We start from the raw sequence: 23,433 nt of genomic DNA on the forward strand, positions 1-23,433 counted from the left end.
AGTTCATAAATGAACATTTTTCAAGGAAGAAAACATACAGAATTCAATATTTACCAGTAATTAATCTTATGTGGTAAGTATTACACACTGATCTCAAAAGCAACTACTTTGTGAAGTTCATTAAACTTTATTCATTTTAAGTTTACTGATAGAAATGTAATAACACAACTCTGTTGACATAGGTTGGTGTGAAAACACAATAATAGAGACAGGAGGGCTATTCTCTAAAACAAGTGGCACAGCTTCACCCCTGGAAAGTGGAATTTGAAATGTTACTCCAAAGAATATCCATCCTAACAAGTCATTTAGTAATGAGTCTTGAAACATGAGACATGAGAAACAATCTGCCTTGGTGCCAAGACATTTGACTGAACTTCCAATACAGGTTGACCTGTTTCCAGAATTATCTTGAAACAAATTACATCGTTAAATACGGAAGATCCCTCTGCTACTATCAAGATAATGTCACTTGATTGAAGAAACTTCAGAAAAAAAACAGTTTAATCAGATACAAGCTGTCAAGAACAAATGTCACCTCATGGCAAATTTAACTTCTTTAAAAAACGTGTTTTAAGACTCAGTACTAACTGATGTAAGATGGAGATTGCAGGATTTCCTTGATGTGTTTACCATCTAACCTCCTAATACATTAAATTATACAGCTGGAATACTGATCAGAGTTAATAGTACTATAATTAGGGCTTTGGCATTCTGCAACACTGTAGCTGAGGACCGTGTGGGGAGTGGGTCTATGCCACATTCACAAATATAAAACATCAAACAAATTGGCTTATGTAGATAGTAGAAATGATGGACGATGAGATTGTGATGCCCACATTTTAGACATAGTGGCTGGTGACAGAATAATTCAAATCAAAATACAGGATCATGATTGACAAAACACTACACTAGAAATATCCACACCAACAAAAGCCTAGTGTAAGAAAACAAAACTAGACAAAGTAAAAGAGACTTGTGTAAAACAGACACAGTGTTTGATTTTGAAAAAGGACATTATAAAGCTTTTACATACTTGGGGAAACATGTACAAAGAAGGGCTTTCTAATCACTCAGTTTATGATCCTAGAGAGGTCAATGAAGAAGATTTTAGGTCAGGCTACTTGAGAACACTGGAGAGTTTTTTTTTTTTTTTTTATAATCAAAGACAGCGACACAGGTTCCTCGGACATCGCCAAGATCTGTGATACTAACTGGTTTCTTTGGCAAGACTGCTCAAAGTTCTGGATAAATCCATCGCTTCTTCTTGTCTTCACTTTGGAGCTGCAGTGGCCATGACAAATAAACTCTTCCTGGGTGTCCATGAAGGAAACACAACAAAAGTATTCAATCTCTGGGGACAACTAACAAATCAAACATAACAGCAATAAATTAATGAAAAAATATGGCCCAAGTATTTGACCAGACACTTTTTATTCTCATCGTAATTCCACGTTGGTATGAATAGAAAGATCTTTCATAAAAAGTTACAAACACTAAAATAAATAAGCACTCTTTCCCTTTGAGTTTTGAGTAGAAAAAAAGTTGCACGATGTGCAGGCCCGAGGAGACAAAAAGAGAAATATGCGAGTTGTTTTTTGCAGAAGTATCTCCAATGACAGAGCTGCCCTCTTCCCCTCTCCCTCGGCCCCTGTGGTCAAAAATCCACGCATGCCAGCGGGTCGTTGTGACCTGGTCAGACTGGACAGTGGGCAACTGCTGCTGGTCCTCAGTACACCCAGTTCACTGGGACCCACTGGGGTTCGGTGCACAGTTTGTCCACGGCAGCCTGTAACGTCTCGAAGGCTTTGTCCAGGTTGTCGTTGACGATGGTCAGGTCAAAGTAGTGGTTGTAGGCCCTCTGGATCCGGGCGCTCTCGTCCACTGTTTTCCTCAGATCCACATCCTGGCCGTACACAAAAGACAGGTCAGTGTGTGTGCGGGCATGTGGAGAGACACTCGCAACAAGGCATTCTCAAAAAAACAAAAACAGATTTGCTATTCTATGAAAAGATTTCAGTCCCTTTGTGTTTCTCAAAATTTAATACTTTAACACTCTGGAGTAAAGATATAGACCTAAAATCGAAGTTCAGTGCTGTAACCGTGTAAGTTGAGACGAAAATGGTCTAATGTGAAAGCTCGTTGACCATGTCAGATCAACCAGATTGATGCTTTATTAGTGATTTTTCATTTTTAAGTTGGCAGATTATCTGTATACTCTATACTTTGTTGCTGCAATGACCAAATTTACCATCAGGGATCAATGAAATCCATCTGATGACTATCAACCTATGTAATGAAAAATTTGTAACCAACAGAATTCCTAGTTTCTCCTTGTTCGAGGTGGCTGAATGTGGCTTTTAACATGAGCACAATGCCAGGTGCAGGTGTGCAAACATGCACTGATGGTAACTGACCGTGAGTTGCTTGGTGGTGATGCCTGCGTCCACCACAGCTTTGTGCATGGCCTTGAGCGTATCAAACTCTGGCGCTGCGATGAACACCACATAGGGCATGAACTCTGCTGTTTTAAGTACTTTCAGAGCCTGGAGACACAAGCAGAGAGCACAGACGTCACAGTCAAGACAAAAAAAGTGTCATTGTAGAGAGTAGGTTTCTGTTCTTTAACCCCCCCCCTCCCACCACCACCACTTTAAAAGAAATCTTTCTTGTCCTCAAATCTACCTCTAATCTAAAATGTATCCTCTCCTTGAATCTATCCCTGTCAAACACAAAATTCAGTTAATCTACCCCAAAGCATGTAGTTTTCTTACATCTGTAAACTGTCTTCCCAAGACACACATGAACACTGTGGAAAACTGTCTGTAAAAGTCCCCCGCTATGCTTTGAAACGTATTGCCTAAAACGTCCCACCCTCAAACACCATACAACGTGGTTTCTGAAGATTCCCCTCTACATGTACTGTTGCCCAACACTTACGTCAGACCCTGCAAACACATCCCGTCACTTCCCACCCCTCTAAAACACTCCTCCACTTCATACCTGTGGGTTGACATCCAGGATGCAGGTGCGTCCCGTGGCCACCACCTCGTGGATGGAGTCGATTTTGGTGCCGTACAGGTTGCCGTCATACTCGCCGTGCTCCAGGAAGCGGCCAGCCTTCACATCCACCTCCATCTCCAGTCGCGTGGTGAAGTGGTATGAGTTGCCATCCAGCTCATCGTCACGGGGCCGCCGCGAGGTGACTGCCAGAAAAGACGGTGCAGTTAAAATGCTGTAACTTTACCCTCCTTATTTTTTTATTTTTTAGAAGAGCGAGGCTAAGTGGAAGTGAAGGCCACAGTCTTGCCACAAAGGGCTAAATTGAGGTAAACTGGACCTGTAGGTAGATTATCGAAGACGTTTCGTGGATGAGTGGTGACATTTCTTTGAAAATCTACAATCAAGTCCAGTCAATCTTGATTCAACTCTATGTAGATGACCATGACCTGACCTCCGTGACCTCCGCAGACACCAAGGTATTGGCTTTCTGTCATGCACTCACATGGTATAGTGGTGCCGAAGCGGGTCGGATTGAGGACCACCAATCGGTTCTTTAAACTGCGCCTGCCAACTCCCTGAGCACCAATCAGAACCAGTGTCTTCCTCTGGAATGGCGGCATCTTTGCCACCTCTTCGTAGATCTGCAGCTCGTGTCTGTCAAACTCTGACCAATCACAGGCACAGTAGTGTTAGCCAGCTGGAGAAATGACACCGAAGAGATCGGTTGGTGGTGAAGTGTGTGAAGAGTATTCTTACCTGCATTCTTTGCTGTCAGGTACATCATCTTCTTCTTCTTCTTTCCAGTTAATGTTCCGCACAGGATCCCTACAACACACGAATGAACATTTGTACACTTTTAATCTGTGCTAGTGCACCGGTTTGCCACAAGAGGGCAGGCATAAACCATTTTCTAGGAGTGTAGTTTTGTTGGTATTAGTGGTTACTCAGGCTCTCATAAATTCTTCATCACTGGTGTAGAAAGAGAACTGACAGAGTTATGACAGCAGCCCACTTGAGAGACTTTAGATGGATTCAAGTGTTATACATCAGCATCAGCTGAGGGAAACAGAGGAAAGCTTTGAAACAGCAAGCTCTCACTGAAGCATCATTCACAGAGTCAAGACAACGTGAGGGTACTGAGCCATGAAGTGACATCACCAATAAATGCATGCGACGAGCTACCTGATCCATCAAACTCTCGAGGGACGAAGGCTTTCCTCTTCTCCTCCAAGAACTGACTGGGGATCAGTCCCGTGGCACCACCCACCACATGGCATGCCTGACACAGATCACAAATCAGTTCACAGATCAGGCCTGAAGAAGTCATCACTTTGTATGTTGGGGTACTTTAAAATGCAGCCAACATGCGCCACCTCACCTGCCACCAGTTGGGATCCTCTCTGTTGACAATCTGAAGGATGTCGCCTCTCTTGAAGCCCATCCCAGCCTCTCGGCAAGGGATCAGGTTGTCATTGGTTGGGTTGTAGTCAAAGTGTGGTCGCACGTACACCTAGGAGGAAGATGCGCATGTTTGATGTCATCGCTGAGTCATCGTGTGGAGAGATAGATCACTGACGCAATGTAAAACCTCAAGGCCTGAGGTTCTGAAAGGTTGAAACACATTTTTTACAGCTTTGTATGCAGTGACATGACTGATAAACATGATTTGATTTCACGTAGTTTGGAATCTTTATACAAAATACTGTGCAGCATGTGACACGTTTGGAGTATGCGAACAGGGATGTGCACATTTACAGACACATGACTGGAAAACAGAGGGACGCCAGGTCAGCATTATGATGTCTCGCACGTTCTCACACAAGTCACAGCGGCTCTTTCACACCTACGACATCGGATATCCGACGGTGAACCCGACACTGCCGTCCGTGCAGCACCAACAGCCGAGGCATTTGCCAACAGGGCTAAGCGCTCTGGCTGATGTATTAGCTTACACAAGCAGCCAGAGGAAGCAATAAAACAAGCCTTTAAAATATACTGCGTAACACGCCCTGAGCAAGAAAGCACAAGGAGATTTTGCGTAATGTCCCATTCAGTTTTACTGCGATTCATTCAGCGCAAGACTTATTAGCATTCCTGTCCCACATGCAAAAAACGTAATTCATTTAGAAGACATTATAGCTCTGTTGTTGTTGTGTTCACTTAGGAGTTACAGTTGGTCGACACTGGTGAAGGCGTGCCTACATTTTAGGAAACAAGAGGGGAAAATATCTAAAAATGGCAGAAATTACTGTACTTTCCATTTGAGGGAGCATATGAGATTACAGTAAGCGTGTGTGTGTATGTATGTATGTGTGTGGCGTGTGCGAGAAAAAGAAGGAGTCTGACCTAGATAACACATGGAGCGTTATTAATAGGGCTCCCAGGGTTCACATTCCTGTGCAGGGGATTGTGGGATGGCCGTGGGACACATCACCAGCCCCATACCACCGACCAACATCTGCAACTGTTACATAAGGAGGTGTGTTTGTGTCTGTGTTTGCATGATTGCCTGTGTGCATGTTTGCATCTCCCCGTGCGTTTCTGTGTGGATACTTGCTTGCGTGTACCTGTGGGGGGGCCGGGGCGTCTCGGTAGCTCGGTAATATTTTCAGCGTGATCCCCCCGCTGCAGTCCTTGAGCATCTCCTGCAGCTCGGTGGGGTTGTTACCGACGTCCTTCCCGTTCACCTCCTTGATAATGTCGCCCACGTGCAGCAAGCCCTGCCTGTCGATCATGCCGCCGTGGAGGATTCGGGCGATGACCAGGTCGTCCTTCTCCACGCGAAACGTCACGCCCTGAGGGGACACAGCGGGACAGGGATGAGCAGGGTGACGGCTGTCCACCGGGATCCGCTCGTGCACATTTGAATGCATAAGTATACATACACACATACAGCTAATTCAGTATATATCAATATTATTTGTGACCGGAATTTCTATTTCTTCAGAAGTTACTTTTTTGGAGACCAAATTTGTGTTGTGGCCAGAGTTTCTGTTATTTTTTTTTTTCAGAAATCATCATTGTTGTTATTAGTAGTAGCAGCAGTAGTATTGTTGTTGTTTTTTGAGGTTTTTTTTTATTTATTATTTGTGGAACATGTCAACAATTGATAGTAAAACCTTGTTTTAAGCCCTCACTGTAGGATGTCTGAAGGGCCCAAGATGTTAGAAATGGTCCTGCATACACATACACCCACACACACACGCATTCACTGTTTCCCTATGTGTTAACCCACAATCCCACTCCTCAAAAATCTACATGCATTCTTACTCACTTTTGCCTTTCAAAACTTACATTCAACCCCTCCCCGCCATCTATATCCACACACACACACACACAAACACACATATGCAGACACATTAAGAGGCAGACAGTCTCTGCCTCTCCTCACCAGTGGCTCTCCGGCCTTCTTTCGGATGCCAATCATGCGCACGGCGTCTGCCTGCATCAAGGCGCTGTTCACTGCCGCGTCATTGGCCATCTCAGCTGGGGGCGGGACCTCGTAACACTTGGAGGCGACCATGTCGTGTGCCTCCAGCAGAGACTGAGAGAAGTGAAGAGAGAATGAAAGGAGGACGTTAGTGATGCTGAAATCATGCCAAGGAGATGGTGACTAGTTAAATATGGAGAGGTAGCTGTATGAAGAGGTGGAATGTGTTGACAGTGCATGCAACAGTGGGGCGCAATAATTAGAATGAATAGACACGAACACCAAACATATGGTAAACTAAAGGGCGGCCAGTGGAGCAAAAACCTCCACCAGCACTGAACAGCTCTCTGCCTCGGTAACAGTTTGTTTGCTCGTCATTTGTCTCCTGGGTTTGATTTTCCAATAAAATCTAGCACTGTTCAGCAGCCAACTCGGAAGTCCCAGATATCGGACCTTCAAATCAGCACATGAATGCAGCATAAACGTGATGGCTAAGAAAAAAACCAAACAATAATCGTATAAACATCCTAGATCCAGATCATCTCTGCAATATAATCAACAGACCCTTGAGCCCAGTGCTATCTGTCTAGCAGATTTCAGCCAAATCCTTCTGTAACTTTTTGGCTATCTAGATAACAAACACACACACACGCACACACACACACACACACGGGTGAAAAACATGACCTCTTTCCAAACTTAAGTCTGTAAACTCACACAGTCAACACATGATGTAATATCTGTTTCTCTCTCTCTCTCTCTCTCTCTCTCTCTCTCTCTCTCTCTCTTTCAGTAGGCCAACACGGTCTTATCCTTCAGCTTACAGCTCAAAGGGCTCTGATTGGTGCACAGGCTTTGCTCAGCTCAAAAATCGAACTCCTATTGGTCTAGCCTGCTATCCTGTGTAAAGCAACCCCCACCTCCCCTACTCCCCTTCACCCCAGATCCAGGGTTAGTGTTTGATGATAGAATCCAAAACATCAGCCGTCCATTAATGCAGCTACAGTCAAAACACCGAAAACATGGCCTAACCTTATTGTGGCGATGCTAAAACCTACGGTGCACTAAGCCTTTGAGAGCGAAATATCAAAACAAAACCCCAGTGCATATAAATGTGTTACAGAATCATAGTCTCCAGTTTGGGCGAAAGAAGTTCATAAAATGATTTCTGCTGAGTAACAAAAGGCGCTGCAAAAACATCAGATGATTGTAGATAAATAAATTATGGCCAGTCATCTTCCACATTCAATAGCAAATGTTAAAGCTTTCAGGGGTGTGTTGTATCAATCAGAGATGGCAGAGTAGTAAAATTGCCATGTTTTATATGAAAAGGTCAAATTATTCCTCTCATTTGCTTTATTAACCAGACCAAAACATCTGCCCAAACAAAACATCTGACATTCTGTTTCACAGTGTGTGTGTGTGTGTGTGTGTGTGTGTGTGTTCCCTCTGTCTCCCACCTGGAAGTGGGGTTCCTGCAGGATCCTGGACAGCTCGGCCGCGCTGTCGTCCTTCACGCTGAGGCTGTTGATGTCGCCCAGGATCTCCGTCACCAGCTCCACGTTGTTGTCCTGCACCGCCTCCAGCTTCACCTCCTCGAGCTTCTCGTGGGCCTGGGTGGGACAGGAAGGGACAAAGGTCAAAGGTCAGCGAGCCTGGGGAAGTTCACCTCTGTTGAGTTGTGTAAGAGTTAAAGGAATGGAGTTTTGCTTTCCTTGTGGCATTTCAGTGTACTGCTAAATGCTAGATTTATAAATGGAGAGTTCCAACCCTGCACTTCTTTGTCGCCACCTTTGGGTGTCAAGGAGGAGGAGAGTCATGCAAGGGGGGAAGCCCAGATGGGCAGCAGCGTCATCCCACTGTCCCCTCTCCTGTCTGGCCTGTCACTCCTGGCCTCTGATTTGGGAGAGCGCCAGTAGAAGTGGGACGACAGAGAATGACATCAGCCTGTCTAGCAGAGACTACAGCCGCCCTCTGACTGACCTGACTGACTGAGGAAGTGTGAATGTGAGCAAACAGGAGAGAGGTTTGCGTGCAGAAGCTGGCAGTGCGTGCACCAGTAGTGGCAAAGGTACAGCATTGCACCTTTTGTGAACTGAAAGTGTGTGGGCATCAGTGTTGTCATGCTCCGCTGTGCCTCCCGTGTGTGCAGATGCATCTCGAGCGCTCGGTGTTAGTGAAAGCCTTACTGTACCTTAGCACCTCAGCCACAGCAAACAGAGCGCTGCCGGGAGCGGAGAGCTGGCTAGCTGGTTAGTCCCTGTGCTGCTCACCCCTAGCTATGTGTGTGTGCTACCTTAGTGAGGGAGCGTACAATGGGACTCTCCATGATGCCGCGCAGGAAGAGCAGGTCGATGTCTTTGGCCCCTGTGGAAGTGGGCAGCTCGCCCAAGTTATCCAATACCTGCTGCATGGCTGGAGAGAGAGAAAGAGAGAGAGAGAAAGAGAGAGTTAGCCATGCATGAAAGTCATACAAAGCTAAGATGACAATAAGAGACTCAAGTTGAGACGCTGCAGTGGCTGTTAGGCTGAGTAGCACACACACTAGCTGTAAATACCAGCTCAGATGTTACGCAATCAATGACAAAAATAAGAATTACTACAATTCAAAGGCAAAGAAAGTGTAATATCTAATAGAATCCCTTCCAGCAATTTCTAAAAGTTTTAGAGACCTTGATCGGCCATGGTCGTAGTCCATTCACTCGATCTGGGTAGTTCTGTAGATCGGTCACAAAGCTGATCATCCAGAATATAAAAATAAATCTAAAATCCAGCACTCGTGCTCCGTCCAGAGCTCAGAGGAGTCCAAACTGTGTGTTTAGTTTGGTGCAGCTTTAGCTTGTAGTCCACTGTCTGTGGTGCTCAGTCTCCACAGGACCTACATATTATATGTTTTAGTACAAAGCCGAGGCACGACACCACAAGTCCAGGCATAAAACCAATCAGTGCTTAAGCAGCATCTCTGATTCAAGCCGAATGTCCTGTCCTGTGCTCTGAGAGAGAGAGAGGTGTGCACTCTGGCTGTCAGCCAGCTAACACCCTAATGCCAGCGTCTCAAAGCCCATGTAAGCCATGTAAGACACTTATGGCGCTTTTCCATTACATAGTATAGGCTCTACTTGCTTCAGCTCTACTTACTTTACTTTTCTGGATTTTGTTTTTTAGTCCCTTCTCTACCAGAGCCCCACAGTGTTCTTTTGATTTATTTTTTTAATTATTATTAAGTTTTTTTTGGCATTTCTGCTTTATTTGACAGTCACAGTGGAGATAGACAGGAAAGGCAGAGGAGAGAGAGGGGATGACATGCAGCAAAGGGATTCGAACCCCAGTCGCTGCAATTGGGCCTAAGACCTGGTACATACATGGGAGCCAGGGAGCCACAGGTGTTTAATTTTTGTTTCTAAAATCAACAATACCAACTCGAAATGGCTGCTTAACTTGAACAATATTAGTTTAACTAAGAGATCTGGTTAAAGAAATACATGGATTTTTTTTTTTTTTTTTTTGACATGGGTAGATTATCAAGTCCGACACAAGTTTCAAAAGGCTTGCTTGGTATTTCCTGGTTGCAAGCGGTGACCAACAGGGCTCCACTGTTCATTTTCTCTCTAACAAATCAATGGTCTGCAGTGTTTCCATGTCACATTTCAGTGTCTGCTCAGCCTGGCTCCAGAAATAGTATTCAGTACCAGACACTATCCCACATTTTGCCTAATGCAAAACCAACATGAAAGACGTGAGAACATTATATATGCATTGTGGCTGTGAGGGGACTGTGTGCTTATTTGGGGAGTAAATACGTTCAGTCAGCGCTGGAAAACAGCTGAATCACCGAGGGATTTCTGTGCTCGTCTCTCATGCACATATATTTTGCTCCAAAGCCAACCATTACTTGAGCCTTACGTCATGTTCCGTGTCCTCAAGTCAAGCAATAGTTCAGTTTTGCTGACAAATAAAGTTCTTTATTTGAAAAAGGCGGCATGTACTCTTTCAAAACCATTGCTGCCATGAAAGGAATAGGCTATGAAATACTGCTGATGTTGCTCGGTGCCGTAGGGTGGCTTTTTTGATCAAAAATAATGGTGCTGTTTAAAATACTGATTGATCAAGTGGGGTTAGCATTTCCACCCAAACTGTAATGATACTTTGGAATAAAACTTTGAAATGACAGATATGTCTTTCCCTTTGCGGCCCCAAAACTGTCAAATCAGTTAAACCGGAGCTTGACAATGTCATTTTTTATCTCAAAAGATGCTGTATATCTATTTATGAAGCATGCACTATCAGCATAGCTGTTTGGTGAAGAGGCTGGAGGCAGACTGGTGAAAACACAAATCACTTTACAGTGAGGGGAAGACGGGGCAAGGCTCGCTGCCAGAGAGACAGACTGCAAAAACAAACCTTAAATATTTATGATCTTGTTAAAAGAGGGGCAAATGAGGGAGTAAGTATGAAGCTGCTTTAGAAAATATTAACTCCAACTGTATATCCATTAAAACAATGCACATAAACACGTTTACTGCAAAGACAGACTCAAAGCAAGAGCTCAAGTTCCTCTGGTTTATTCCTGTTGGTCAGCCCACACAAGTCTCTGCGAGTAAATATACAGTCTGAGAGCAGAGCTGTAATTGTAGTAAACTCACCCACACACACAACCATGCACAAACACCAAGTATTAAACCAGCGTCTTGATTGCAGTAGGATCACTGACACACATGCACACACACACACACACACACACACACAGACTAATGAATAGTATTGGCACAAAGTCAGAAAACTATAATGTGCTTCCAAATTCCACACGGAGAGGCCGGGCTTTCACACTCACACATAACTTGTACTTTCTGAAAGGAGTCTGACTCCAAGTGCTGTGTGTGCTCTGGGCGTGTGTGAGTGTGTGTGTGTGTGTGTGACAGAGAGAGAAAGAGATAGAGAGAGATAAAGAGGGAAAGAGGACTTCAAGTCAAAAGTTGCCTCACTTACACACAGATCTGACCACAAAACCTCAAACACACACTCACGTACACAAACACACACACGCAGTGCGATCGTGCCAGATTTCTGAGTCTGTGTGCTCTGCGTTGACCTTTACCCTCCCGGTCGGATCGTTGTGTCACTCTGTCCCAAACCGCAGGAATGTCTGCTCCCCTCGGCCAGTCAGCCGCCCCCCCGCCACGTGGACGTGTGTGTACATATCTCGTACCCGCAAGATGCTTTTCTATCCAGCGAGAGACAGAGATGGACTCAAGCCTCCAACGTAACGCCTTCATAACTCCATGAAATACGGCATACAGCGCCTGAAGGAGTTTTAAAAGCAACTACGGCACGAAGCAAAGTGACTCTCGGAGATTTTATTCCAGCGGTTTTATTCATCCGCATAATGAAACATCTTGCTTCCTTGCCTGCGCTTAATTCCTCCTCCCCGTGGCAATCTGTTTGTCCTCAAACTCTCATGGTCTACCAAACACCTCTCTCCTCCCAGCAGCACGCTGTGCAGCGAATGCCAACGCGGCGTCGCCCTGCTTACGAATTCCTAACTCTATTTCTCTAGAAACGCGAGACAAATCCCACTAGCAAAGATCTGGCAACCCGCCCGAGACTTGATAAAATAAAAGTCCGTGCTCACATAGGGAGATGTGAAGCGTCGGCAGCTTTCACCTTGGCTACTTCGAGAGTGAGGACTTTCAAGACAAGTGTCTCTCCACATGGTAGCAAGATCTGGCAACCGCTTCTTGTTTTTCTGCATGCAAAGTCAAAAATCTGCCAGTGGAATGAGATGATCCCACTCGTGTCCAATGCAGTTTCACTTGATTCAGGATTTTTTTTTTTTTTTTCTAGGAACAAGTATGAATATGCTGAAACAGGGCAGAATAAGACCGATCAGCCCACTAGTATCAAGAAAATGATCTTCTTTCGAGATAATTCTGGAAACAAGCTGATTAGACTTGGAAACAAATGGGATTACGTCTCATCCACTGATAGTTTTTCACAGATGGAGGTTTTTCACGGTGCACCTGTAGCTGTCTATCACATCTGCTTCTACATTGCAACATTAAATCTATGGACTACATTTTTTCAATCCCTCTATTTCAGCTCACAACACATCCAGCCCTAAACTGCACTACCTCTCAATGACCCCTCTGTCCTATTTCCTAAATATGGGACACCCCATCCCGCACGCCACCTCCTCCTCCTCTTGCTCCCTCTCACCTCCAGATGTATCTGGTCCCCTGGTGGGCTGGGAGGCCGGGGGCCCCTCCCCTGTGGCAGCCACATCAGCAGGGGGTGTCACCTCTTTCTCCCGGACCCCGTTGGGACAGGCGTCCTCCATAGCCGTCACCATCTCCGAGCCCTCTTTCCTTCCTTCTTTCTTTTCTACCAAGTGTGCTAATGCTAACCACTAGCAAACTACCGGCCAGTCAGGAGACAGGCAGAAGCTTCTGTCCTCAAATCCTCTTCTTTGGCACCGCTGACCCGCTAAACTCCCCGAAATAGAGAGAGAGGGAGAGAACAGGAGAGGGAGAGGAGGGGAGGGGATCGAGGGCCGAGGACGAGAGAGGCAGAAACAAAGAGAGCCACAATAAAGTGGGATTAAGATCGGGGGGATATTAAGAGACAAGCAGGAAGAAAGATGAGGGGGAGAAATTCAAGAAGCAGGGCAGAGGTGGAGGTAGGAAAGATAAGGAAGGGCGAGAGAGGTTCAGAGAGACAGAGAGAGAGAGAGACAAAGAGAGAGAGAGACGGAGGTAGAGAGCTGGCTCGCATGCACAGATGTGGACATGCATTCAATGGTTGTCAGTCCCCTCCCTCGACACCGGCTTTAATACCCTCCCCTCCTAACCCTTACCCCCCCTTCGCCAAACACACACACACACACACACATACACACACACATAATCCCACAATCCTCTCCTGCTGTTAGGGCTTGCTTGAGTACCCCTCCTCTTGTTTCCTCAATCCTGCCTCCACCACACCCAAAGTCATGCTCCCCCTCTTGTCTAGACACACACACACACATGCACACAGACACACACACACACACACACACACACGCACACACCAGTTGGCTCTGTCATTATGTAAGTAATCTTACATAAGTGTTACTGAAGGGGCCTGACCCTAGATTCCCATTCTTTTCCCCTTCTTGCCCCCCTACCTTCAAATGAACTCCCTAACCAGCCCTGCCAGGCCCTCTCTCTCAGGCAGGAGGGGGGGGGGGGTCACTCACACACCGCTCAGCATTTGGACGGTCCACTCGCTGGCACCCCGCCGCAGTAATGTGCAGAAACTCTCAGCGTGTGCAGACTGTGCTCGTACAAATTCCCTCAGCGGTCACACACCTCCCCGAGCAGCATGTGTCAGCCTAATAAGAAGCTCTCTCTCTCTCTCTCTCTCTCTGTTGTTTCATTCTCTCTTTGTCCCTCTCCCTCTTTGAATTAATGCACCCTCTCTGCCCGGCTCTGTGCGACTCAACAGAGCCGTATGCACATTTTCTGGGGGTGCAGCAAGAACGAGCATTAAAACATAAAAAGGACTCCCCGTGCACCAAGGCGCTGGCTGCACTACTTTTCCAGCAGACACTTCCTTTTTTTTTCCGTAGCTCTTCTTGCTCTGTCTTCTGTACTGTACAAAGTTTGCATGGATTAACACATTACAGCGGGACAGTGTGTAGCATCGGGGCCAGAGGGTGCTTAATCCTCCGCAAACGCCCGAGTGACCACGCACAGATTTGTAAGTCACCGTCACAATACCTGTGTTTGAAATGGTTCCTGTCGACCCATTCAACTTTTATCAGTGAACTCACTGCCAGGCCTCACTCTGCAGCTACAACATTATATAACATGACACAACAGCCGAAGCTCAGCAGAGATTTTGTAACTCTGCCCCCCCACCCCCATCTGCCGCTGTGCTGCTGCTGTCAACATGCAAGAGTACAAGCCCATGCGACCCTGTGTTTACAGCCGTCCAAGACAGGCTCCTCCCCTTTGTGCGGCCATCGAGCCCAGTGTCCCGCAGTGACGCAGCCGCACTGTAAGAGGAGATGATCTGTAGGCTTTAATCCGCCCCGCCTCCACCGCCAGCAGTCAGCCCCTCCCCCACCTCGGACATGGGATTTAATCCGGCTGCAGGAGCACGGGATTACAATCTCTCACTCTCTTTCTCCCCTCTCTCTCACCATATTCAGTGTTTAAGCATCGACATGGCTACAGTGGGCCTGCTCTGGCGATGGTTTCTGGTGTGCAGTGGGGCAACAGGCTGGCCTAGAGCAGAGGTTTTCAAACTTTTTCATACTCCTGAACCCCCAAGTTGACTTTTACTTAGCCGCACAACACAGACCCCCTTCTGATTTTTCCTTAAAGGAACACCCAGTGTTTTGGGCAAAATACCCTTTTTCCGAATTCCCAGACTGAGAAAAGATGTTGAACACCATTTTCACTTCTGTACATCCAGTGGTTTGGCTCCTGTGGGTAGCATTGAAAGTTATCTTAGCATAAAGACTTGAATTCTATGGGAGTCATTAGCTTAGCTCTGTCAAAGTGAAAAAAATAAACCTTACAGCAACTGTCTTATTTACACAATGTGTCATGTGTATTTGAAATATACATCTAGAATTCCCTCAAGGCCCCCTGTGGGTCCCTGGACTCCACTTTGATCATCCCTAGGCCCTAGTGGGTAGTTAGAGAGTGTCCTTCAACCAGACAGCCTGGGTTCAAGCCCCTGTAGGTAAACAAGCACCCAGCTGAAGTGTGCTTCAGCACTACACTGACTCCCTACCAGCTCCAGGGCCACTGCCCTGCGGCTGAACCTGACCTCTGACCGGACGGGGGAAAGACAATCTCCATGGAGAAACCAGTACAGTATTACAGTATTGTTACTATTACCAGTGGAGAAAGAGATAAGTGACCCTCATAAGAAATGGCAGTTCACAGTCAGTTGATCAGACATGAGACTGTGTGCTGCAATGTTGACCCGACTGTTTTCCCTTTGAAAATGAGGTGATAAGAGCTAATCTCACACATTTTGGCTGTGGCAGGACAGCTGGGAGAGGAGAAAACACAGCACTCTGTCCATAACAATGTAACATGGGATATCACCACATTTAAGAAAACAACGGAGCACCAAACTCTGCATGTACTTTTTTATGTGGAGTCAATTAACACGAGGTGATCCTCTCATGATATTCATGTTATAAGTTTCCCAAATATTGCTCAGTATTGCCACGTTTGACGCTGGAAAAGTTGATAACAGTTTGACTCAGATTCCAACTGCGATCATGGCTGGCTGTGTGTCAAGATCAGGCGGTGGAGAAAACATCCCAGTCTGACAGCAGCTGTAATACAGATGAAAGTCAGCTAGCACGTGATTTGCATCAGTGGTGGAAGCTTACAGGAGCAATCCTGAATTGACCTGAACCGATAAAAAGTGAAGGCATGGCCCCGAGCAAGCTGTACTTAGAATATATGATGCTGAGATCAAGACCTGGATAGTAAGTTTGAACCGATGTGTGATAATAATCGTGATATTTGCAGGCACATGCAACATCTACAATATCAAACATGCTTTAACAGTAATAGTGTACAAAGTAATTTTGATTATACACAATTACGTGCATTTAATATAAAATATGTAATTTAGAAGATTTCAATGGAAGGACTTAGAATTAAATGAAATTTGATTTTGTTAATGTTGTGTTGATGCATATGTACGGAACAGGGTGATCAAATATTGCAATAGTGCTCAAGACACTATGTTTCCAGGCCATGATGGTAGGAGACTATGCAATACATGTACTTATACAGAGTATGAACATGTTATACTTACTGTACATACAGCCACTGCTGTTGCATGAAGTTTAATTCTGGTGGGGTTTTTTTTCTCTGTTTTTGTGTGTGAACATTTACATGGCCCAGTAAGTGCTGAGCCAGAGCCATGGCCCTTGTAGCCCGAAGTGCATGATCAAAAACACGTCCTGGAGGAAAAACCAGCGACTTTCTGTCCTGATTAGTTGACTTTTTAGAAGCACAACTTCTGATTGAACCTCCGTGACGCAGTACATCCCCACACCTCAGAGAGTGGCAGTTCTCATATTGGATTGATAGAATCACGTCAGCGTGCAAACAGCATTTTCCTGAACCTCCCGTGTGTCAGAGCAGAGAGAGTCGTGTTTACCTGTGCCCGTCGGTGTAGCCCAAGCCTCCCGGCAGTCCTACTGGCTGCTCATCAGTCGACCTTGGAGATCTGGAGAGACAGAAAGAGAGAGAGAGAGAGAGAGAGAGAGAGTTAGGGGGGTGGATGTTTGAAAGCTTTTTAGGAGCTGCTCATCTGGATGATGCATCAACATTCTGTTAGCCCTGCACTCCAGTTTTCATCAGTTCCTACACATTCAAACACACATCCATGCAGAGCCCTCACATACACACAGCAAACTGTTCCTCTCCTCGTCGATCATGCAGGTTATTCCTCTCCCCTGGTCCCAGACAGGGGCCGTCGCTCCCTCAGGGCGATGCAGGGGGGCCAGCAAGGGCCGCTCATTGTCCTCAGCTATTCAAAGATCCTTGCATCATCAGCTGGCACCGTGCCATCAGCACGGTAAATAGTCACTTTTCTCTGAAACGAATGACACAGCATTGTGTATTCACTCCAAAAAAAAAAGAGTCCCCTTACTCAGTGTCTTTGGCAGTCTCACCCACGGTCCCTAGCTGGGCACACATGAACCTCTCTCGCCTTCGCCAACGGCCTGTTATTTTTTCATTGCCCCGTTCTCTTTGGAGTCTACGCAGAAGAAATTCAGAAGGTGGACAAATCTCCCCTCCCCAAGCACCCACCCACTGATCCCTGTGGTACTGACAGTAAATTGTTTAAAATACCATTTTCCTAATAAAACCGCGGGGGTCTGGCAGCACTAAACCCACCCAGGCTCCTCTGACAGGCCATTATGAAAAGGGCCATTAAAAACTGCAAGCCAGCAAAAAAAAAAAAAAAAAAAAAACGAAAATGGAATGGTGTGATTACAAATAGCCGATGCCTCCGCTCAACCATGAAACAATAGATAATCACTCTTACATGTTTCATTTCGTTCACTAGCTCTCTACGCCCTCCCCCGTTTACCTCTCTCACCCTCTGGGATGGCAGCGTGCTGGAGAGGAGGAGGGAAGACCGTCCTGTTACAAGAGCGTCACAGGATCTGCCCCATGTGTCCAGTCGGAGCAAAACACATGGAAAAAGTCTGTACTGTCAGTGTATCTGTTCCCAGACACATCCACATGGAGATCAATCACCTCAGTTAACCTTTGGCTCCTTTGTCACGCCAACACATCCCATTCAGCGAGATCGAACCCGCTTCAAAGTGCCATAACATTTGCAACGCTTATTAGCGCCAATCACAACAGATGCTGTGTTTGACCGCCGTAAAGCCTTTACTTCCTTCCTCCCATGTTACTCTCATCCCTCTTTACTCTGTGCAAGTCTTTTCATGCTAGTGCTAATTGGTTCATTACTGCAGAGAGAAGGAGAGATAGGGAGAGAGAGAGAGAGAGAGAGGAAAAGAAGGAATGAGAGATTGCGGCTTCTGAGGCCAATTCATTACGCAACGCAGATTACAATCAGGGTCGGCACGCTCACTGGAAGTGAAAGATATCCCTTGCAAGAATGTTAATTGAGCCAAAGCCACTCGGGCAATTCTTCATCACATCATCCGCACCACGGAGCAGGAGCCGGGCCAATCAAAGGTCCGAGCAGGAAAAAAAAAGGGGGAGAAAACAGCAGAGGGATGGAGAACTTACTAAAAAAGATGGGAGGGGTCGCAGTCAGGTTGTGGAGGGAAGGATAAGAGAGGCAGAGAGAGTGAGCGAGGGCATTTCGGAGGAGGCGTAGAAGAGATTTAGAGCAAACTCCCCAAAGAGAGTAGAGGATACACACAGGAAAGATAAAATACACATTAGAAGTCAGGAGGGAGTAAAGAGAGAGGGAGAGGGAGAAAGCATGAATCCTTAAAGAATAGGTAGAGTTGCGGGAAAAGCCTCTGATGTCTTCAAACGGGGAGAGGATGAGCGGAGGGGAAGAGAGAGAGGAGATGAAGGAGTCGTGGGAGAGAAAAGGGGAGTGGCTCTCTGAATGCAAAAACCTGCATAAACTGTCTCCCGCTGTTTGTGCAAAAGGTAATTGAAGTTTATCTTTAAGCGCACGCCAGCAGGCAATTTAGTTCTGTCTCTGTGTCTCAATGTCCACGAATTCTGCCTGTTTGCTTTAAATAGAATCACCGTGGAGAGACTGTGTACACACACTTCTGCACACATGGATACACGACACACTCTTGCGCACACACTTGCATGCAAAAGCCGGGTCATCTCAAGGACTGAGAACTGGGTTACGACACGCGATGAAATTTTTCAAACACCCGGGTCAGTCTTTCTCGCGCTGATTACAACATGCAACTGAGCATGTGCGGGGCTCCTGCTACCACACGTCTGCACCTCTTTCCCCCTTCTGGAACAGAGACATCAACACCAGGAAGCGGTCGGCACCAGCAGCCCATGCTGCCATAGGCTGGTCAGCAGGAGGGGACGAGCCAACCAAAGCCCTCCCGGTGCCCCTGGTTGCCAAGCAGTCAGATGACAGACAGCTCATGAAAGAGGGATTATGGAGGATCAGGTCTGTTTTTGTGCAAAAGCACAGCAAAAGATCATCACTGTAAATGTGTGTGTGTGTGCGTGTGTGCACACATGCCATGAAAAGCGAGTAACCCGTACAGTTGTAAGTCCTCCAGTTACAGTCACGCTAGCATTAAACCTCACTCTGCCTCAGTCTCAGTGTCTCAATGAAGGCATTTTGTGGATTCAAATTGTCTTGGATGGAATACAATGTGTGCTGCATCCCTCAGGGTCATGAAAAACAAATACACACACACACACACACACACACACACACACACACAATCAAGTACACAAAGCCTCCATCCTCCAGGAACAAACAAATACTTGAGTGACCCTGTTCTCCGGCTCTCTCTTTATCTATTTCTCTGTCGTGCACACACACACACACACACACACACACACACACACACACACACACCAGTGCACCACTGAGCCAGAGGCATGGGCCACTCAAGCAGCCGTCACTCTTGGTTTCTCTCCCTGACTTGAGAATCACAAAGGAGGCCACTGAGCTCCATCTTGCCCGGGAGTCCAGATGTCGTCCCGCTGGGCTGAGCCTGCTCTGACTCCTGGGGGTGCAAACAGCAATTAGTAAACTTTGCTGAGCGCAGCAGCAGCCTTCCCACTGACTGTGGGACTCCAATTTGGTGGTGAGTGCTAGGGGGCGCAAGATAGTGGGGGAAGCAGCTTGTGTGTGTGCATGTGTGTGTGTGTGTGTGTTGGCTAAGAACAAGAAATCCCCACACCATCCCAGCACTCGCCCATCGCCCCCAGCCTCCAGTCAAGCCATATGTAGGTCACTCCATGTGTTAACATGGCCCCTTAATAAGAGGATTACACTGCTACCACCACCATGGCCACCTTAGCATATTATTTTCAGGGGTAAAAAAAAAAAAATTAGAATTATACTTTTTTCACCATAGCTGTCATTATATCATCACTGCACTTGTTTATGCTGCTGTCTCTAGAAATTTGATGAAATCAGCACACTCCTCACTGCCATTTCACTGCTCATTGTTACAAAGCAAGGAGCTTTTTTCCATCATGGTGAGAAGGCAGCTTTCACCAACTTTCTGCTGATTCATGCTCAGCCAAGCAACTACACTGGATGAAGGTACTTATCTCTACCCTTCACCTGACACTGCTGTCTAAATTATTACTCCTGGACACAAAAACACACCAATCGTTGCATGACTGCACTTTCCAGCGACTACCTCGCACCGAGTATTATTTCATTCGGCTCCCCCGGTGGTGTTTTTCAACCGACACACACATTGCTGGGATGTCTGTGGCTTGCCGCACCGCTCTGGAAGGCATGGCTGCGTCCACCGCACGTCAAAACCTGCTGCACTTTATGAGCACCTCATAATATAATTCATTCCATCAAATGACCACGCCTGCATCTCCTCAGTTTGTTTCCCTCCCAGACTCTTGTTACTGACCATTAGCATTAAGGAGGAGAAAGAGAGTCTTAATGTAACCACACTTAACATGGAGAAAGGAGAAAAATCATGTAGCGTTATGATGGATGCTACATTTTGAAGTTGAGAAGGAAGAGAGTTGACAGAAGGAAAAAATAAGACCTGAAACTATATCTTTCCCATGCAGCCAGTAATATGATGTACTATAGAATATATGTACTGATAGAAAAGTGAAATAAGGGCTCTAGTTCTCTGTGAACTACCAAATATGTTTTCCCAGTTCATCTTGTCATAATTTTTGGAATACCATTATCCCTATGGCAAGGTCAGTGAAGACATGCTAGAAGCCACAGAACCAAGTCTATATTCTGTGATATCCTACAGCCTGGAGCTGACACACTGAAAATGAATGGGACTTTGATTTGGTTTCCTGAAATGCTTGCCTGAACTTTTAGGTGAACTTTATATGATCTCAGTACAGATGAGTTTTAATCAGAAAATGTGCCGTTACCCTCACAAAGGTGTCCCAGATACTGCCTTGGTCACCTTTCCCATCTTGTTCTCTGCTGAGCTTAATAGCAGCCTGCCATTGCATCCTCACTGCCCCCTTTTTTCTTCTTTCAGGCAATGGCAGACAGCAGGAGGTGATTTCTATGCCAGGCCAAACTGCCTTATAGCATGCTGATGACATATTTTTTACTTTATCTGCAGTGGCATGCCCCCTAAAGGCCTTCATGTTAGATGAAATCCAATGAATCAGCATTGAGCTGCAGCAAAAAAAAAAAAAAAAAAAAAAAAAAAAAAATACTGTGAAATCCATAAGCTTTCATTTGGCTACCAGTAATCCTCACACAAAGTTCAGTTCAGTTCAAAATAACTGGGTTGGTCAATTAGTCATGACTTTTTCCTGGCAGTGATGCAATTAGTTCATGATAATTGGTCCAGGGTCAGCTCTGCATCAAGTCTAGCGGTGATGCAGACTGCTGCAGGGGAGGGAGAGTTGATTATAGGTGTCTAGATAACAACAGTGTCTGCCCCATGATACATCTGTTGCTCATCCCAGGGAGGTCTGAGACACTCCAGGTATGTATTTGTGTGCTTGTGTGTTTGAGTGTATGTGTATGTGTGTGTGTGTGTGTGTGTGTGTGTGGTCCCCTCTCTCTCTCTCTGCACTCTCTCTCTCTCTCTCTTTCTCTCTCTGCCCATTCTCCATTTGCCATTCCCTCTCAGCCATAGCTGTGTATTAATAATGGAAAAGCAGAAGCATCTGAGTCTCAGGCTTGGTCTTCGGGTGACTCACTGACATCTCTCATATGTTCCAGCCCGGTAGCGGTAAACGCTTGCTAAACTTGAAATTCATGTTTTCTTCTGCCCCGCTGACGGTGCATACAAGGACTTACCTTAACTTCATGCCAGGCCAACCATTCTGCCTACTTCAGCAGGACAACAAAGGGCATCATGGAGCTTGACTTACATGCCCTTATGAATGTTGTGGTCTGCTGATTGCTGCTTTGCTCTAATGCACTAAGTGGTCTCTGTCTCCTTCCCTTCCTCTTTTGTTCTTCATATCAGCTTTTACAAATCTAATTGATCCCTATTAGCCTATGAAAAGGAAGAGAGAGAGACCCATAAACCATTGTTTAGATGCAGCAGGATCAATGGCATCCTTCTCAGATTGCATGATAGTGGGTTACAGTGGCCTATCCTTGCCCCTCCCTGGAAGGATCCCCAAGGATGTTGCGTATGTGCATGGGCTTCCCCCATCACGTGTACAAGGCTAAACAGCTTATAGCTCTTGCCAAGTGACCCCGGGCTCCTGAGCATGGACGTCCACTGAGATTCATTGAAAGCTGCACCCCACTGTGATAAATACTCGATTTAATGTTTCCATTAAGCACTCATATAAACTGGTTTTGACATTGTGTTAGTATATTAGTTTTTGATGGTGCACTTATTCATCTCAGAAGAGGACAAAAAAAATCAATAGCACCGTCTGGCTGCGCCTCCGGTCGGGCAGCCTGTGCCAAGCCACCGGTTCCCCTCTGCCTTTTTCATTCAACATCAGCTCAGTGCAAACAATGCCTCCTTGTTGTTGTGTTGTAAAAGCATTGCCAGCGAATAAATTAAGCAGAAACGTTTCCCCGGGAGAGGATACTGTTGTGCGTGGCTTCTAGTGCTACGATGTAGTAGCGGTGCGCTCGCTTTTTTTCTTTTTTTTTCTTTTTTTCTTTTTTTTTTTTTTAAGTCCACCACCCCGTTGCTGGTAGATATTGCAGTCTGTCATTTTGGGACGGTGGCGCGTCCCAGCCCCCTGGCTGCACTCTTCCTGTCAGCATTAACTACACAGCTCTTTTTCTCCACGCACAGATCCATGTCGCGGTTCTGACGCACGGTCGGTCACATCCGTGCGCCTGATCCATGCGCCAGATCCGTGCCAAACGGTCGCGCCGTTTTGGGCATCCAGACAACTGTAAATTCACACTGATCTCACCACACGTGCGGCCATTTTTGTTACCCATCCGAGCCATTGTGGTGTGCGCACACTTATGGCTACAACCCAACCACTGTATCCTTCCTAATGACATGCAGGAAAAGGGAAGGGACGCATCCCATTCCACTCAGCACAGACGGAGCCTTCACCCAGTGACGCTCCTGCTCGCAGCAGAGCGGGCTCTGTGGGTGGAAGCTTCCCCTCTGTGGGTGTCAAAGTCTTACTGCACCTTAAACGCGGAAAAGTGTCTTTCCCTTTCACTTGCATGCGAGTGGAGCCATGGATCTGAATGGGGGACTCTTGACTATGATCACGAGCAGCGACTTACCTGTTAATCGTGCCTGTGACTTCGCGCTAGTCCACCGACTGTCCCGGTTGGACATTCAAACCCCCCTCAGCTGTCTGTCCTGGTCCCGCAGCAGACTACCAGAGAAC

At 46.2% G+C, this 23,433-nt stretch overlaps 1 protein-coding gene across 6 annotated transcripts; it reads right to left on the reverse strand.

Moving 5' to 3' along the window:
• Nucleotides 1-104: 104 nt before the first annotated feature.
• On the reverse strand, nt 105-23,433 carry pals2b (protein associated with LIN7 2, MAGUK p55 family member b). 6 transcript variants are annotated; one of them, XM_030063513.1, is made up of 14 exons: nt 23,327-23,433; nt 16,604-16,672; nt 12,644-12,910; nt 8,745-8,845; nt 7,891-8,043; nt 6,392-6,544; nt 5,568-5,795; nt 4,379-4,510; nt 4,183-4,279; nt 3,757-3,825; nt 3,503-3,664; nt 3,001-3,203; nt 2,415-2,543; nt 105-1,903 (listed from the first exon to the last, which is right to left on the reverse strand). In XM_030063513.1, the coding sequence occupies exons 3-14, from the start codon at nt 12,774-12,776 to the stop codon at nt 1,727-1,729; spliced, it is 1,737 nt and encodes a 578-aa protein (XP_029919373.1). In that variant the 5' UTR covers nt 12,777-12,910; nt 16,604-16,672; nt 23,327-23,433; the 3' UTR covers nt 105-1,726. The 6 variants fall into 6 exon arrangements, with proteins under 6 accessions (XP_029919373.1, XP_029919371.1, XP_029919375.1 ...); XM_030063511.1 differs by having other exon boundaries at nt 8,727-8,845; XM_030063515.1 differs by lacking the exon at nt 12,644-12,910.

Source organism: Myripristis murdjan, chromosome 11 (assembly GCF_902150065.1).
Source record: "Myripristis murdjan chromosome 11, fMyrMur1.1, whole genome shotgun sequence".
Taxonomy (NCBI): domain Eukaryota; kingdom Metazoa; phylum Chordata; class Actinopteri; order Holocentriformes; family Holocentridae; genus Myripristis; species Myripristis murdjan.

Coding starts and splice junctions, on each gene's coding strand:
- pals2b (XM_030063510.1), bottom strand. CDS start 11,703: ATGAAGGCGTTACGTTGGAGGCTTGAGTCCATCTCTGTCTCTCGCTGG. Junction 5,796..6,391: donor AGAAGGCCGGAGAGCCACTG/GTGAGGAGAGGC, acceptor GTGTCCCCTCAG/GGCGTGACGTTTCGCGTGGA. Junction 4,280..4,378: donor AGGATCCCAACTGGTGGCAG/GTGAGGTGGCGC, acceptor GATCTGTGTCAG/GCATGCCATGTGGTGGGTGG.